General features: G+C 40.1%; 1 protein-coding gene across 9 annotated transcripts in view; it reads left to right on the top strand.

Moving 5' to 3' along the window:
* The window catches only part of LOC102212695 (protein tyrosine phosphatase receptor type M), a 162,202-nt gene that overhangs the window by 32,258 nt on the left and 111,439 nt on the right, over nt 1-18,505 (top strand). For all 9 annotated transcript variants that reach the window (XM_013909825.1, XM_013909826.1, XM_005729068.1 and 6 more), the window contains exon 2: nt 10,196-10,318. In XM_013909825.1, the coding sequence (XP_013765279.1) occupies nt 10,196-10,318 (123 nt within the window). The remainder of the gene's footprint in view (nt 1-10,195; nt 10,319-18,505) is intronic.

The following is an 18,505-nucleotide window of genomic DNA, read 5'->3' as shown; positions in this document are numbered from 1 at the left end:
TTTTTTTTTTTTTTTATAGTATGTACAGTATGTTCCCTTTAGACTTTTTCTTTCTATCAATTCTGGCCTGTTAAGTGCTCCTCAGGAAGCACTTTCAGTGATTATGGCAATCAAAGCATCACACAGTTAAGACACTTGACACTTTAAAAAAGAAATCGTAACTCATTTGTACTTAGCCCAGTATTCCTGTTGTGATGTGGACTAATTTGACCCCTTTTTCTTAAATATGGGTTTTTTGTTTAAATCGAATTAATTGTAGTGGTTTTGACGGCAGATGTAAGTGGACGTGGTTAAAGACTAGCATGGTTCTGTGGGCCTTGGCTTGAAGCAGAATTACTGAATATAACTGTGGTTTCTGCTTTGTTCTCCAAATTTATTTAGTTTTCTTTTTTAAATTTTAAATTCAATTTGATAAATTATATTTTATTTAAGTTATGCTACAATTATTTTGTGGAACCTGCACTTTATAGGAACATTTTTCTCACTGTTAATGAAAAATACTGCCAAGCAACATGACGAGCGGTGCTGTGTCTGAGACGTTTCTGTACTCTTAACATCTAATGCTCGCAGTCATTCATGGTGTGGTCGCTAAATTGTAATATTCTCCTGAATGGTACAAGACAGAGGGCGGTCAAGATTGGAAGACCAAACCCTCCCAAAGGAACACTCTGCAGGAGCTCAAGATTCATCTAAAACATTAAAGGCTGCTCTACGCTCTGTGATGTGCGAGGTTTTGATAGGACACTTAAATCAGAAAATAGGTCATGAGCAGTCATACAATAATTGGATTTAAAAATTAATAATATTAATGAGACTGGGGGAATTCCTTTGTTTCCTTGACTTATTCATACCACTTGACTGTGTGACCTGATAACAAACCAGCTGAAAATACTTTATTCTGTTGCTCACTGCATAGAGGCTTTGTTATCTTGTTAACAGTAGTTGGATGAGAAGACCAACATAATGGAAAATGATGCTACTCCCAGTAGACGGTTATCTTGGCGTAAAACTGCTCTGTCCAAGGAAACAAAATGCACCTGCCACTTCTAAAGTTACTAATCAATACAGTGCGTCCATATTAGGTTGTTCTCTCTATTCCCAGTTTTCATGTTAAGCTAAGCTATTTGGTTTCTTGTTGCAGCTTCATATGCAGGAGATGTATGTAGTATTGATCTTTTCCTCTTACACTCAGCTCCTTTCCACCGTTATTGTTTACACAATGACTATTTCTTTAAGTGGATTGGTCATGGTATATTACCAGCCTCATGCGATCGTACATAAATATGATTTATACAAGTTATGAACAGCAAATTACATAAAATTTGTAATATTTTGGCAGATAATCTGAGCTGAATTTAAAGTGAAACAGTCCATGATGAAATTATGGGACCTGGCATGAATGAAATCCAACACATTTAACGAGGCTTCGCTGCATTTGGCTACAACTTTCGGCTTCTGTGATTATCTTTTGACTTGGTGCCTTAATTGAAACAATCTTACTGCCAATATCATTGTGATCATGGGCAGCATTTTCACACAGTGGAAACCAGCTGTACTGTCATTTACAGAAATGGCTTTAGGCTCCCAGGATAAATTCAGGTGCATCATATAGGTTTTTCATATAGGAGAGAAATGTCATGGTAACTGCTGTTGGTGATCTCTATTCGTCTAATTATCTGCATTGTTTTAAATGTCATGTCTGTAAGAACTCAGACTGTAGTTAAACAGAGTAAGACGTGTTTCCTCCCACTTGTTTTGAGATCCACACTAACTAGAATGTAAGCCCTCCTGTTGCCAAGCACAACAAGAACAAGGTGGATGCTTTGAAAGCTGGCCTGATATTGGCTCCCCTCTTGACCCAAGAGGATTAAGCTGGACCGTGAGTCTTTCCTTTCAGGTGCCTGATTTATGGGGCTTCAGTAGAGAGACAAAGGGTCCGAATGTGTTTGAAGTCTGTGAGTGAAAACCCTAAGATGGCACTTTGAAAAAGCTCCCTCTGGGATTTAAATCTCCTCAGCCACACCTGTCAAGGCAGAGCTCAGATCCTCGCCGTAACCTTTCACCTGGGCAGGCAGCAGCTTTCCACCTGTGCGCCGCCTGCGTACATGCTAATCAGGGGTTCGGAGCATGACGTGGTTGTGCGGCGAGGGATTAAACACGCTGCGTATGGCGTGATTGACGATATGTCACGACGCAGAGCAAAGCAATGATATTTCATCAAGCTGATAAGTCTGCCTGAATGCACAAGCGTTGCCTCGTGGCCTAGATTTTCCCTCCTTCTCAAGAGGGATTGATTCAACCTTTCTTTTATTCTTCTACATTTTCTAATTAGCTTTAGTGATTTCCTAATTCTTTGACATTCAACCTTGAATTATTCCCTCCTCTACACATAAAAACAAGCATTTGTTCCAGTTCTGGAAAACTAACAAAGCATGTTAATGTTCTTGTTTATTCCATGATCAAACATAATCATTCTCTCCTCTGGAGGAAATTTCCCTTTGGGCTAATTTCTGGCATTGTTACTTGCATGTTTGACAAATTAGACTCAGGGAAACTCTGTGAGAACAGGGGAAAGCTACTGATACTGACATTAGCATTTCATCCTCTTTGTTGCACTATTCAGGCAGAATTCAAAGGTTTGTTGACTTAGTAGGTTTTGGGAGGATTGAAGGGGTTCGGTGTAAAGGGTCATCCACTGTGGGATATTGCAGCGAGCCAAGGGGTTTTTAACACTAAACACGGACTAGGATTTTATTCCTTTTCTCCTCCGAAGGGCCTCTTTTTTTTTGCTGTAAACCAAGGAGAATTTACCTCCTATACTATCCCCATTGATTGAAGCTCAGACCAGTGGTCCATCACACCTGGATCAAATGTGAAACCAAGCTGGAGGAAGTTTTAATTTCCAGTCTTACAGTACTGAGTCAAAACCGTGTGGTGAATCAATGCAGAGGGTTAATTCCACTTTAAACCTTCTTCACAAGTCTGCAGCAGCGGATACACATCGACAATGGGCAAAGCATTCAGACAGAGCAGCATGTTTCTTTGTTTCCTTTTTTTTAAATCCACGATATCTGCGAAATACAGTCTTAGCATTTTTCACAGCTTCTCATCACCCACGATGCTGCTTCTCCTCTGTGGTTTGAACCAGCGCAACAAATATAAACAGTGATTTTAATAAAGCGCCTTTTATGCTCTGTCACCGTATCATTTCAGGGAGCATGTTGAACACCAGAAAATAGGGAGCCAAACAAGCCTATTTCCCCCCTCTCATTCAGTGTATCAACAGGCATTAAGCAGGATAGGAAAAAGCCTATTTCTCACTCTCTCTCAGGAGGGCTGAGGCACTGAGACAGACTGTAGTTCTCTCTGTTTTGGAAGCAAAAATGAGGATGCTGGGAACAATTGGAAGAGAAGCCATTGTTAACTTGTTGTCGGAGTTGGAATGAAGCCACACTCGGTGTAAAATAAATGCCACGTGCAGCAGGTACTTGTCTTCTTCCAGAATTGATTGAATCTGATACTAAATATTTGTGGGCTTTTCTGCTATCTCTTAACTTAAGTTAACCTTACCAGAAGTTTTAAGGGAGGCTATCTGTGATTCAGATTTCAATTTAGGGAAGAAAAAAGGCATAATGTTTGGTGTTATCACCACAGGGTACTTCCATGCAGACAGACCTGAAGTCCTCATTTTTATTACTTAAGGGAAAATGACAATAAGGGTCTGCCATGTCTCTGAGTTAGAATCCATATTCATCTTAATTGGTGCCTGGCAGGTTTTACAGAATGGAGATGGATTTGAAGTCATTTACTGGAAGTTCTTGACAGGCGCAGTGGAAGGGAACGTCAAGCCCTGTGCTGGCATGCAGCTTGAAAATCATCTGTCAAAATTTAGCATATCTAAGGAGAAGGCTGCCTGTCATCTTCAATGTACATCTATCTGTGCACAAGGGTGGATTTGATCAGGAACTATGTTGTACCCCTGATGTAAAGCACATTCATCAAGTTGATATTTGGTTGACAAGGAGGGAAAAAAATATGCAGAGAAGCCAAAGAAGTTTTTATAACGAGAGCCTTTTGAACTAAACATAGTGCCAAAGATTTATTTTTAAATAATGAATTTCTGAATGGTATTTTCAAAGTAAAATGTTCATAGCTTGTCTTAATCAGGACAACGAAAAACAAAGTTTTGTTCGTTTGCAGTAGATGTGGGTTGTCGGTTTTGTTTTGCAAAACATCGCTGACAAGCACATTGGCTTCTTTGGGCAGATTATCAGTGGAAAATCTACACTCCAACTTCTTTATTTCCCCCCCAAATCAATGTGGTGAACAGCGAGACGTGATTGATAATGATATTGAGATTGATTGTCTAAATCCCTTCCCACAGTTCAAAGTCCCCAAACAGATAGTGTGTGTATATATACATGCAATTCAGCGCAGAGATAGAACTTGGCAGGAGCTGCCAATAGATAAGTGAAATAGGGCCAGAGTGAAAAGGCCTATCAGTCTCTAAGGGGTTTAGCAGCAGGATTCTGAAGCTCTAAACTGGCCGCGTTGGAGGAAGATAGTCGACATTGGTTTTAAATTACCCAAGATTGCCTTCTGGTTTCAGTCTGCGGGGATGCCAGCAGACAAGATGTTTGTTAAAACAAGTGCAGACATTCAGGCAGATTGGGGCGAAGGGCAGACCTGTGATTTCCTGGCATGACAGAACAGGTTGGAAAGCTGGTAATTGCAGAATTGGCAGAGGGGCTAAGAAGGTCTTGCGGCAATGATATCTGCCACTGGGACTGGACCGGTGGTGTTGCTGGAAAAGGGGTCGCTATCCTCTCTGGGAGGATATTATGTTTGATGAATTAGATCATAATGGCACAATTGGCAATGTGCTTGCTTTGCAACATGGTATATACAAGTCAAGATTGCAGAGCAGAAATTTGTTAATATACAGTCCTGCTAAAAACTTAACAAACAGAAGTAAAATCCACAAAACTAACTTTAAAGGAACAATTCTCAGTTTTCTTATAGAGTTCTATCAGTCGCCTTAGGACAGGAGTGTCGAACTCCAGGCCTCGAGGGCCGGTGTCCTGCAAGTTTTAGATCTCACCCTGGATCAGCACACCTGAAACAAATGATTAGCTCATTACCAGGCCTCTGGAGAACTTCAAGACATGTTGAGAAGGTAATTTAGCCATTTAAATCAGGTGCGATGGATCAAGGACGCATCTAAAACCTGCAGGACACAGCCCTCGAGGCCTGGAGTTCGACACCTGTGCCTTAGGACAAGGACACTCTTGGCTTACCAAGCAACAATCTGACATTCAGAAGCCTAGAAAATCACCACTTCTCACTTTTAGTTTTTATACAATTAAACAAAGCTTGGATGCATAATAATTGTTGAAGGTAATAGATTATTAAGAATATTTACGAAGTCTGAGACTGGGATCATCTGTCACAATCATATTAGCCTCCCAGAATTTGATGCCAAGTAATAAAGACAGTCCAATCAGAATAAACAGACTAAAGAGTTTTGATCTTGCACACAAACACATGTAGCATAACACAAGAATGCCGTGTACAATCTCACTGTGGAGCTGTATTCAAAAAATGTATATCTTTTTGCAAGTATTTAATGCTTTACCACAGATGTACTGTCTCAGTATTGCATTATCACCCTCGCAGACCCTCCCACACTCCTTCGCCTGCAATCACAGCAATGTGCGCATAGTGCTTCAGTACAGTACTAAACTTCCATACACACACAGAGCTTTTAATGCTGAAAGTTTACTTTTGTTACAGGTGCACTAACAAAAGGCCTTTTAAGTCTGACTTGAAAATCTTTAGGAGAAATTGGCTCTAGCATTGAGGGGTTGAGGCATTGATTCTGGCCTCTGGCTCAGTCCAGGAAAAGATGGATAGATTTCTTTGAAATGCACTCTGCGTGAGAATATAAAGACTATTGTGTGTTCTCACTCAGGAATAAATTGTTTCATGACATATCTAGGGCCACCTTTTTTAGCTTCAAGCTGCCTGCTTCTCTTGAAAGGGGAATGTTGACAGGGTGGAGCACATTCATCTGTACTCCCAGACTACGCACACCTCATAGACGCTTTTATTGAAAGTTAAATCTCCTTCAGAGAGTTGGCAGCCTCTCGTTGGGATATCTGTTTCAGCAGCTGTCGAGGCTGATTATATGGGGGTTGTGCCACACACTGGCAGCGATATAAACCTCCTACAGAGAGAAGAACTATTATGATGCTATTGACTGATGCATTCATCTGCATGAATGTGTTACAATATGTTGACTCAGAAGCACTTGCTTGTATTGATGACATTCAACATGTGCTCTGTGATTTTTATTTTTTTTATTATTTATTTATGGCATCAACAGTGGTCAAGCCACATATTCAAGGAAGCCATGTAAAGACGAGACGCTTTAATGTTCACATCAGCAAAGAACAGTCTCACAGCATGTCAATAACAACTTGTAGGCATTATAGGAGACTTCCCAATACTGAATATGATACCAATTGGCTTGTGCAGCAATTAAAACAATTAACATTGATTCATTGCTTGTTCCACACCCTGTTACCTTGTCCTAATGACACCTTGAAATTGTCAATGAGAAAGCAGTGTAGGTTATTTCCACTCGCTGTTTTCAAATATCAAATCCAGATACCGTTAATCAGGAAACATGGCTGCAGGGAGACTGTATCACCCCTTTACATTATTATTTACCATTATATTTGTAATTTATTCTTAAACTTATAGTCATTTTAATTGTTATTGTATAAACTTCTTATGTCACATGCTGCTAAAAATGACAGATTACCATCCTTGTGTGAAGTGGTGTTATAGATATAAGTTGTATTTATGCTCATGGTTTATTTCATCCACCTGCAAATGTATGGCACTGGATGTTTAGGGTTTTTAATGGCTTTGTTATTCAAATTAGATGGGCAACATGAGAATCATTAATGGAGCTGTTAATGATGTCTTTTGAAGAAGATGAAGTTTCAGACAGCCCCCTCCCCGTTTTTGTTGTTTTTTTTTTAACCCCGTTGGCTTTTCCAAAAAATTAAATTAACCCCTTTGGATTTAATTTGGAATTGGGTTTCTACTTTATCTTCTTTTAAATGGCCTTTTTCTTCTTCAGTGTTCGAAATCCTCGCTCCTCTCCCACTGACTCGGAATATATTTTTCTCCTCGTCAGCGCCATCGATTTGAATATCAAACACCAATACAAGCCACCTCTTTGATTTGTTTGAGCTCCATCATGCTGTGAGAAGAAGGTGGGTGGCACAAAGTGAAGGATCTTGGAACTATCGAGTCAAAATATTGATGGAACGGAGCCAGTCCCTGTGACGCTGAAGCCAAAGAATCATGTTAATCATGTTATGTTCTCCAAGTTACATCTTGGCAACGCAGGCATTTTTATTTATTTAGAGTGCAAGTTGAGTGAGCAATGGAGTACATGCTCTTTTCCAGCACCGCCTGCGTACGCCTAGAGTTTTGCAGTGTCGCTGGTCGTGGACGGCCACAGCTTTTTATCAGTTACTGAACAGCTTTAAGTGAGCCGATGCATGTTAATAGCTTTGCTTAAGAGCGTACCGATAATGATTTTTAGTATTGCTCACCAAGATTCTCAGCTAGTCATTGAAGTTTTCAGCCACCTGTTACTGATGCTTCACAGTAAAACCCTCTAAGGTCTAAATTATCATTCATGAGCAGTAACTTTTTCTTTTTGGATGAAATTTAAATAGCTTATGATTTATCAGTTTTCTTTTTGAGGCAAGACTTGGGATCAATATTCAAAAGCCACTAATCACATAATGTGTTGGCAAAGGGTTACAGGTCAGAACAATTATAAGTACAGGTTTTACAGGCTTTACACACTGTAGAAAAAGTACAGGAGTGTAAAATCACAAATTAAGTTGTTTTTTTTTTGTTTTTTTTAATTCTTATTGTTTCAGAACATTATGACAGCAAAATAAGCAATCGCAGCAGAATGAAGCTAATCCAATCATGCACAGTAACAGTACATGAACGTCAACATGTTCAACCATGCTTACTTTTGGTCCGTCCTGTCATCAGGGCAAGCAAAGGTTTTGTGAGTAACATTAGTGGCTCTGCTTCACAAACATCCCTGTGTGAACAGTCTTCTATTTTGTCACTGTGTTCCATCTTTTGAGAGACGTACCTGCTGTTTGCTTATTGAATGCATGACTAATGTTTGAAGAGCAAATTCTAAAGCTTAAGATGAAATTCATTTGCATCAGAATTTTGTTTTTAAAGCTAAATTGGTCTGTGACTGCACATTCAACAACAAACTTGTCAGAGTAAACTATGGTCATATCATTCACTTCATTCTTAGCAAACAGCCGCCCACTTGGCTACATATCTAGTTTAAACAGACCAAAATAGTAATATCTCCTGGACTTGTTGCCTTCCTGTAAAATTCAAGTAACCTTACCTTAATTCTGGTTTGATGTTTTAACTCATGAACAGTATTTAGTTAGTTTTCTTTATCATATCTGACTGTCTTGACTGTTACGTCTTAGCTGCTCTCAAATTTTGTAAAATGCTAATGTCTCTCCAAAGTCCTTGTAAGCAAGTCTTGCTATCCTTGTAACATCCACAATTCATAGAACCGTAGTTATATCTGTAACTCTTGTTCAGTGGTCACGTTGACATAAAACCTTGGGTATAGATTCATACGTGAAATCGAATTAAAACCATAAAAATTGGGTTTAAAAAGCTTGTATCTCATAATTTACCCAGGCAAACGCAATGTTTCTGAACACTAGCCCATTTGTGTCAGGCATTTGCAAATCATGCTTGCAGCAGGTCCAACACAGTTGGCTTGAGGTTTCCTGGTTCAGCTCTTGTAAAGCAGATGATTAGGTCTGCTAGATTTCTTTCTCCAGTCTCACCACAGCGGTACATCCTAGTGAACCGGTACCTTAAATAAGGCCTGTGTCTCTCATTAACAAGGGAATGAATTTCTGGGCAAGCTCTCAAAATGCCTCAACAAATTTTTTTTTTTTTTTTTTTTTTTACCTGTGATACTTTGGCAGTCTCTTCCTTTTCTATGTCCGCCCCCTCATAAAAACAGACAAAGCAACAAATATATCATCAGCTGTTGCCCTGTGGAGCTAGGTATTAATTATCCTGTGTTCTCCTCATTTGGCCACTCATTTGCACATGTACTGTAAATGTCACCAGAGAAATAAATGGGAAAACAAAAGCCCCAGCTCGTAGCCTTTATGCAGCAGAATGTCAGAGGGAGCTTGTAAGAGATGAGATATTGGTTTTGGCCTAGCATAGATTCTGGCTCAAAGGACATTCCCAGAGGCAATAAAATTTGTATGTAATCCGTGTTTAGAAACTTATTAACAGTGTGCCAGCAAACATTCTCAGATTTGCCATTTGGATTCATTTCTGGCGAGGAGCGGTATATAATGTGCTGTACATCTGTTATCAACAGAGACCTAATGTAATCATCTGAAGCGGCGCTGTGTAATTTCTTTGCTGTCTCTGAAAATGACGAAACGTGGTTTTAAAATAGTCTTTCCAGTTCACGTTTTTGACTCTTTCCAGCCAAATATTGTTTAGGCTTTTTTTTTTTTTTCTTCTTTTTTTTGTAGATTCATGAGTGGGTTGAAAAGCACTTTTGGAGGGAGGCAGCTCAACTCTCACTTCTTTGTGTGGCCTTTAAGGTGCAAGGAATAAAGGGGTATTTGTATTCATCGATCACACGCCAAGCCCGGGTGAAGCCTGGCCCTAATGGTTGCTTGCTGTCATTTTGCAAGCAGCTTGTAAAAAGGATTAGAGTGGCTTTGTGGAGTATAAGCGCATGAACAGCAAAGTTCTGCGGTCGGCAAGGAAAATAAATCAATTTATCCCTGATGGTGGTGTAGTTTGGAAACATAATGCCTAACGATGATGGAGTTTGGACACTTCATACTTGTCATTGTGAAATTGGACTGCCGTGTTGCTAATGATGGTAATGTATGTTGTGCCTCGCCTACAACAGCAATCCTTCACTCTGTCTCACTTAAATGCATCTCATTGTCTGGCATATTACATTATGAATACCGCTGACAAAAAATAGGCGACTTTAATTTATACATTCATTCATTTGAGCAGGAAGTTAATGGAAAACTTGAATAACCATATAAATTTCTTTCTTTTGTCACAGGCGATTGTACTTTTGAGAAGCCACTGGCAGCATGTGGATACAGCCAAGGCCGAGATGATGACCTCGACTGGGAGCAGGTCAATACCAGAGAGAAGTCTCCATCAGATCCATGGATGCCCTCAGGTAAGGACCTGGCTCCTAGCTCAGTGAAGGAAAGAAATTATTCTGTCATCATACTGAGAATACTTCGTTGTGATAGGTTGCCCATTTGACCCAGTTTTATTTCAGTAGCAGTCTTCGTGACCTGGGCAGTGGGGCAGAGTCTCCAGGGGGAGTTTGGGGGCTTACACGGGATTTATACTTGTTTATTAAAAAGGTACATCAGAACTGCAAATCCTACTGAAACATTAAGGTATAACCTATGTAACCTAAAGTATAACTTGTAAATGAAGCTACACGTCGTGTCAAAGCATCCCTCAACTTTTGTATGGCCTGTTCAGTCCTTTTGCCAAGTACCCGTGGCAATTTTACGCAATGTGGTGTTGGGGTGGAGAGCGCCCACTGTCTTATGAGGGGTGCTCGTCTGCAACAGTGTTTCGATGGATGATTTAGTCTCAAAGCGACAAACATCATGAATGCCAGAATCCAAGGTTTCCAAACAAAGCCCTGCATTATAACAGAACGATCACATCGCCTGTTAGCGGTTTTAATGTAGTGGCTGGTTGGTGTATGTGAGCAGGTACTACTCTTTAATTTTGTAAGCATTTGAAGAGAAAACAATAGTTCAGCATTCCTCACTCGTATTCCCGCATCATGCCCTTAAGTTTTATTGATGTGGGATGTTGATGCGTCTTGTTTCCACAACAGTATCTGATACACAGAATCTTTGGGACAGGCACATGAACTAAAACAAAAGCAACATTTGATATCCGCGCACTCTGATCCATGTTAATTGAAGAATTCTATCTGTCGGCAACATATTGAAGTTCATTAAAATGCTTTCCCTGCGTTTTGTGTCTGCACACAATTTGTCTCTTTAATGTTCCATTGATCGCTTTTCATTTGATTTGAAATGCAGACATATCACTGCCACTGAGCAGAAGGCACCTAAAGAGTTAGACTAATGGAATGATGCTTTCTTTCTTTCTTTCTTTCTTTCTTTCTTTCTTTCTTTCTTTTTTCATCTTCTAACAAAGGTAGCATTGCAAACTAATGGATATTGTTTTCCTCCTCCTATCTGACACCTGATCTCACAAAGGCTGCATCACAGATAGATTGCACTGGGCCCCCCAGTGACAGAAGGGGAATTAATTAGCAGGTCCTCACTAATTTTAAGCAGCCAGTGCCCAGACCTGTTTGTGTGTATATCAGGATGCTGTGTGCTGAACTGCCCCAGAGAAATTACTTTCCAAAGAAGGGAAGTCTCTCCTTTTTTCCATCGCAATTGATTAATGTCGTGACACGTGGAGGCTGGGCAAAGGTTACAGTGAAAGCCTTGACCTACAAATTAACACCTCGCACATGATCTAAATTTAACATACCTGATTAAAATCCCATGTCTGGTTAAGCGGTGTCCCTGATTGTGCCTCCTAGTCTGAGTACACTTCATACAGGCTTGTTTTCTATCTATGCATCTTGAACTGGGCCTAATTAACAGGTTGCAGCTCTTTCTCCATTTCACAGTGTGAGCACTCAACCTGCTGCGCAAAATTGTAATCTCTCCTCTTTGACCACATTGGAAGGGATGGGAAATGTAGTGTGCTTGACAGATGAAATTTTTTACGGCTACTAGAGTGGGGGTTGATGGGTAAAAATGCATTTAGGTGAAAGCCACACTGGTGGAAAAGCTATCTCACCTCTGATTGCTGCCTTACTCTCAACTTGCACTTATGAATCTTCACAAAACGACCATATCATGCTCAGAGAGAAGATTGTTATCCTACCTGGTGTGCCAGGATGGAAATGGAATTGAAGTAGCAGAGAACGAAGGCGTTACTACCTCGGTACCTTTTTAAAATTTGTTGGTAACCACAAATGGTCCAATCAGAGGTGTTGTCACTACCGATGCATGATTTAAATCATGCATAACTGCTTCTGGTTTACTTTAGTTTTCCAAGAAAATTGATTTCTTTTGAGGTTTAAACTCCAGTGACACTGTCCTCTGTCATTTTTAATATTATTGTTTCATTGCCCACATTAGACTTAAAATTAATAGTTAATTTTTCATTCACTGGATTATCAGGTTGTCATTTTTTTTATTTTATAGTGTACTGCAGTTTGTTTTTTGGGGGGGTCAAACATTGGACTTGTTCATCAGCCAGTATCAAAAGTTAAAATATGAGTGATATCCAGTGGTAATCTAAGAGGGGAAAGAAATGGAAACAAAAGGAAAATATATTAGTGCCGTCAGCGTTAATCTCATTAAAATGATGTTAACGCCATAACCGCATTGATGCGGCAAATCTGTTAGCGAGTTAGCACGGATCTCCCCGCGTGTCGGGCTGCACGGCGCTAAAGCGTTAGCAAGCTAACCGCGCTAGCGTGTTGACGGAGATTTGTCGTGTTAATGTGGTTATGACGTTAATGTCATTTTAACGAGATTAACGCTGACAGCACAAACAATATTTTGTCATAGCTGCTGTGCACAGATTGTTAATCCAAAAATTCAAGCTACATTTTGTACCTGAAGCATAAAACAGATGCCCTTTAGCATGGTTTTGTTGTCCTGTATGAACTACCACATTTGTAGCTGTAACTGTGAATGTCACTAAAATAGCTTGATATTAAAATGAGTTGTTTTTTGATTTTTTTTTTTTTTAACAGAGGTTAATAACACTCAGAACTAAAAGCTGCACACTCTTCGATTATGTGCCTGCAAAAATTTGTACTAAAGAATCAATAGGAGACATTGTGATGAAGGTGCTGAGGCACTGTGGTTTAGTGTTTAGACCTTACTCAAGAGAAGCACGCAGCAGAGTTTGATGTCAGCCTGCTGTGGACTCTCCTTCCTCTTACTGCAATCAAAGACCAAACTGGCCCATTTCCATGCCTGCATGTAAATAAGTACCACAACTGAAAAGTGAAATGAAATGCAACAAGAAAAAAAAAACCCTCTCTGGTTACTTAAGAAGAGACAAGCATTGCTTTAAACTCTTGGTTGTTTATGATGGTCTGCGCCTTACCTAATTGCTATGTCTGGATGGAGAGACGCCTTGTTTATCCCACCATGCAGCTCTGATTGCATGCCTTGGCTCCTTTTAGTATGGTTCAGCCCAGTTTTGAGGCTCTGTATGTCTGCTTGGGCAATCCTCAGTGTGTTCCTCTCCCAAGGCCAGTTGCTGAACCCCCGTCACAACTGCCACAGTCTGCCCTGCTATTACAATAAGCCTCATCTGTCCTGAGCAATTAAAAATAAATACATAAATAAAATAATCTCACCGAGTTCTCATTCAGCTTTTGAGAATTGGATACACTTCGGTCATATTTGGGCTTGAATTGGCTTGAACAGAATCTTTAAAGACAATAGTTGCACTTGAATAAAAGACACTTGTGATTTATTTTTTATTTTTTTCCCCCCTCTCTGGGAGGAATGACTGAAGCTGTGGAAGTTTCTGGTAGGATGTCCAGATTCTATTAAGCTGTTTGTTTGTTTTTTTGTTTTTTTTGTGGGGGGGTGGGGTTTGTAAATCTTAGCTAGTTTGAGACTGTGTCTTCTCCGCTGGTGTCCTGGATGCTGCCAGTACTAGGCTGCTGCTCTGTTTCTCCCCTGAGACTCGTTCTGGGGAATAATAGCAAGAGGAAGAGAAAGAAGGGCCTCTAACTGAGATTAATTAGGGTTTTTGTATTCTACTAGGAACAATTGCACATGGAGCTCCAGCTAAATGACTTATTGTGTTATTCTTAACATCTGCTCTAAATATGTTGCGGAGAAAATTTAAAAAATTATAATTTTGTCTCACTGTTGCACAGGGTCTTTATTTTGATAGCACATCCTTGGTTGATAATGACACCTGGACAATGGCGAAGGATTGGCAGAATGAGGTGCTTCACAGGGTGACAATTTCAAGCAATACAGCTTACTCTTAAACACGGAAGAGTTTGCCTATTGCACATAGATAAAGGCAGATGTTTTTAAATGGCAAAGTCTTCACCTTCCTGATCACATTGCAATAAGGAGGTAATGAACTGACCCTCCGTCTTACCTGGAAAACAAGTGTTGGTTGTTGTGCTGAATGTGCTGTCCAAATGAAAGAGGGGGGAAAAAAGGCTAAGCACTCAAATTATGAGCAGTGAGAACACCCACTGACTGAAGGGCATCAGAAATTTAATCAGAATTTAAATCACATCAGCAAAAGATGGGATTTGCTGTTGTGAAGGGAGGGGCATCATATTGTGAACATAAGCCAGTTGCTTTTGAGCCTTTCGCAACTATGTGTGAAAATCACACCTTGCACACCACCAATGGCAAGGTTAGGTTAAGCTTAAGGAGAAGCGCCATTATGATTAGGGAACAGAGCAGAAAGTCTGATCAATTTGTGAATTAATTCCCAGGCATGAGAGACTAGCATTTTCAATTTAGCATGTTTGTGGGGTGAAGAAGTGTCTTGTGGTCTCAGCAAATTACTGATTTGGATGAACAAGGTTAAGAAATCATGATGGAGGACATATTTACATGTAGTATCTTTTCTGTATCCTAAGTGATCATAACGTGAACAATTAAGGCTTATTATAGGCGAGTCATGTGTAAAGTTTCTGTTGTGGAATGGGTATGTAACAGGCAAATGGGGCCCATTACATGACCCATTTCCTGGAATGGATTGGCAATCGAGCGTACTGCATTTTAAGACGATATATTAAGCCATTAAGAATTATTTTTGATTGGCATGCAGCAACAAAAGATGCTGCCAGGGAACATAATAAGGGTCAGTTGTTCCACCTGACTAAAGTGACGGGGCTGAAACGTGTTCCGCATGATGGATGATTCTGGGTGAATCGGTTTGACTCCGTCAAAGAGACCTGCCAGGTCTTCATATGGAGAGCCCAAACTTATTCTGTGTTATTTTATCAGGCTCCTTTCATGTTTCAAAGGACACAGGGAAAGTTCTGGAAAATTGAGTGGAGGCCACGGCTGTTCACATTAACAGCCTAACCCTCACAGCGAGAGCATTTTTGATTGGTAGCAGACAGTGAGAATAGCCCTGTCTTCATTGACATTTCCAAAGCGGCCGCCGTTCTTTTCTGCGGTGGTGACCTCTGTGAATTTTATTAGCAAATGAGACCTGGAGGGTTTGGGTTTAAAGAGCGCCCCTTCATTCTGATTTCCCCCACATAATGATTTTCACAGGGTTCAGGACCTGAATGGAAGAGAAATAATGAGCACTACTCATTATTGCAAATTATATCGCCTGCTCAAACCGTTACTCAACTCATAATTAATCTCAATACCATCAACCTATAGACTTTGATGATTAGAATTAGACAGTAGCGTATTTGTGAGAACTAATTTATATCGGACGGCATAAAAAAAGACTTTCCTTTCTTTTTAAGAAAAAAAATCCCTTCTTAAAGTAAAACAGCCATTCCAACAGTTGTCTTGGGTTCTGTCTACACTTTGCGTTGTTCTGTGTCTTGGATAGTTTGTTGTTCCCACAAAAATTAAGGAAATTCATCTTTTGGGGCTTTCCATAAGAGCAAATACTCTGTAATAATTCTGTAGTCTAGTCTATGCATACATTACTATTAAATTGAACTATTCAAACATTTTCTTTATTTATTATTAGGCCCTTCTCCTAACAGAAGGAACTTTTATGGATGGATGTGAGCTGTGGCCAACTCCTAACTGCTCTGCCAGCTGAGGGTGCTGTCAGGGCAAAGGATTAAACTAATGGAAGCCTTCCCTGGAGTATGTCCATGGTTCTCTCTGTATGGCTCATAATGCCATTAAACCACTAAGTCTGTTATTTGGGATTACTTAATGTCCAGCTGAACTTGAGCATTTGTGAGTTTACACTCGCTGGAAAAGCCTGTACTCCAGTAGAAATCATGTATTAGACTTTTTGTTTCACTCTCAGAGAAAATAACCCATGAACTAAGTGATTTAAAGGAGCCAATTAAAAAGTTCTTAATGTCCTTAATCAAAACAGACAACTGACTAATGAGAGAAATCTATGGAAACTGGTCAAAGAGATCGATCGAGCCCCAACCGATTCTGAACGATTTTCGTGACACCTTCTAATTAATGGCCTCTACCAACAAATTGTCTCATAATCAATGTTAGAATATGTATGAGATGCATTGTGTGATGTATGTTTTTAAATGCAGCAGCCTCTATTCAGTCAGTGTCCTTGTTAATAAATGTTCAAAATATTCCAGAATAATGAAAGTCACACATTTCAATTTCAGCAGTGTGTCCTTCATTTCCAAGGAACAGCAACATGAATATATGTGGCATCTGCAGCAGGAACACTTCATCTCCTTCTCATTCATTTTTCACACCAGTCTCCATGTTCTCCACGTACAGCCATCATTGTAATGGAAGGTGAAGGTGGCCTACATTGGAATAATAATAAATCTGTTCCTCTGAATACCTTAGACAATAGGCGAGCCCTGGCCTTTACAGAGTTACAGAGATGGGCTTAGTGTGCCGAGAGCCCTCTCCTTTTTTTAATTGGTCCTGAACACACCATTGTTAAGGTACTAGAGATGGAGAAAGAAAGGGAGAGAGAGCGAAAACACCCTTGTGCATCACTAGCACATTAGCACAGCACTAGCGCTGTGTCATTATAATTTGCTCTTACTGGCTTACTGGCTAATTATCTTGTCATGGTGCAGCAGGTCCTGCAGAGTATGTGGTCATTAAGCTCAAATGACAATCAGTGTTCTCCTGTCATCTTCTTCAACTCTGAGACGTTGACAATGGCAGTACAAAGAAGTGGCACGCTGTCACTCGAAATACAGTATCTTTACATTGCCTGGCGGTCAGTAATGAGGAAAGGGACACGTTTTCTTCTTGTGTTTGGGTTCACTGGCTCAAATCTACACAATTTGTGGGTCTCAAATTTGGTAACAGACATTGCACAGCCTCATGGCTACAGTTCTGTATCCCGGATAATGGTGAGGAAGATATTTCATCATATGCATTTATATTACTATCACTTTGATATTTACGGCTACTGTATTAAGCATAATTAAACAAGAAGTGAGTTCTTACATGTGGCGCCCATTAATATTAATATTTCATGAACTAGTAAAGAAATGCTGCTTGAGGGATCAGATATTTTCTTCTTTAATTACTAACAAAGAGAAGTGCAGTGCATAAATCCTCCAGTGCAACACTGTCACAACGTGGCTGTTTGAAATGAATAGGAAAGTCTGTTTTAATCATAGAGAAAAGCACTGGTGCCAGGATCTTTTGTCTTTGGAACATGAGCTACAACTGAACAATTCATCAACTGATTATTAGTGCTGGTTCGCATGACACCGGTTGCTGATGCCTCAAAGAAAAAAATGTTGTGGGCACCTGAGCAGGCTGGTTGTTATTAAAGAGACCTTGCAGCCCTTTTGTAGAGGCACCTGATTGTTGTTTGAGAGGCTGGGGAAAAAGTGTCTCAAAGTCGACTTATCTCCTGCCCTCCTTCTTGTACTTTAGACAACTTTTTGCTTAGCCCCAGAAATAATCACCCTCAACACTTGAATCACAGATAAACTAAAAGTGAATAATACATTAAAAGCTCTGGAAAAAACATAGCAGCATGCTGTTCACAGTAGGGGGTCAAAACAGGGTGATCATGCTGTGCAGGAAAATCTACACCTAACATAGGAAAGACACGATCACAAGTTTTTTTTTGTTTTTTTTTCTTTAAGCTACACTTTATTTCCAAAAGTATTCACACAACCCATTCTTAATCCATAGTGTTTAACATGATGTCAGCCTACTATTTGCATCTATAAAAGGCTCCAACTCCTCTGGGAAAGATTTCCACAAGGCTAAGGAGTGTGATTTGGGGAAATTTTTGATCATTCTTCCAGAAGCACGTTTATGACATCAGACACTGGTGTTGGATGAGAACGCCCGGCTCACAGTGTCTGCTCAAATTCATCCCAAAGATCTTCTATCAGGTTGAAACCAGGACTCTTCCACACCAAACTCGCTCATCCCTGTCTTTCTGGACCTTTGTGCACTGGTGTGCAATCAATGTTTTAACAGAATGGGGCCTTCCCCAAACTGTTCCCAAACCCAGAGTCATCTATCAAATTTCTCAGCAGTCGCCAACCCCTGGCCCATGGATTGGTACCGGTCCATGAGTCGTTTGGTACCGTGCTGCGAGAGTTGAAGCTCGGGTGTGAAATTGATGGTTTTTAGCGGTTTTT

This window comes from Pundamilia nyererei, unplaced genomic scaffold, assembly GCF_000239375.1.
Source record: "Pundamilia nyererei isolate P.nyererei 1_Seehausen unplaced genomic scaffold, PunNye1.0 scaffold00031, whole genome shotgun sequence".
Taxonomy (NCBI): domain Eukaryota; kingdom Metazoa; phylum Chordata; class Actinopteri; order Cichliformes; family Cichlidae; genus Pundamilia; species Pundamilia nyererei.
This window is presented reverse-complemented; position numbering and strand designations above follow the sequence as displayed.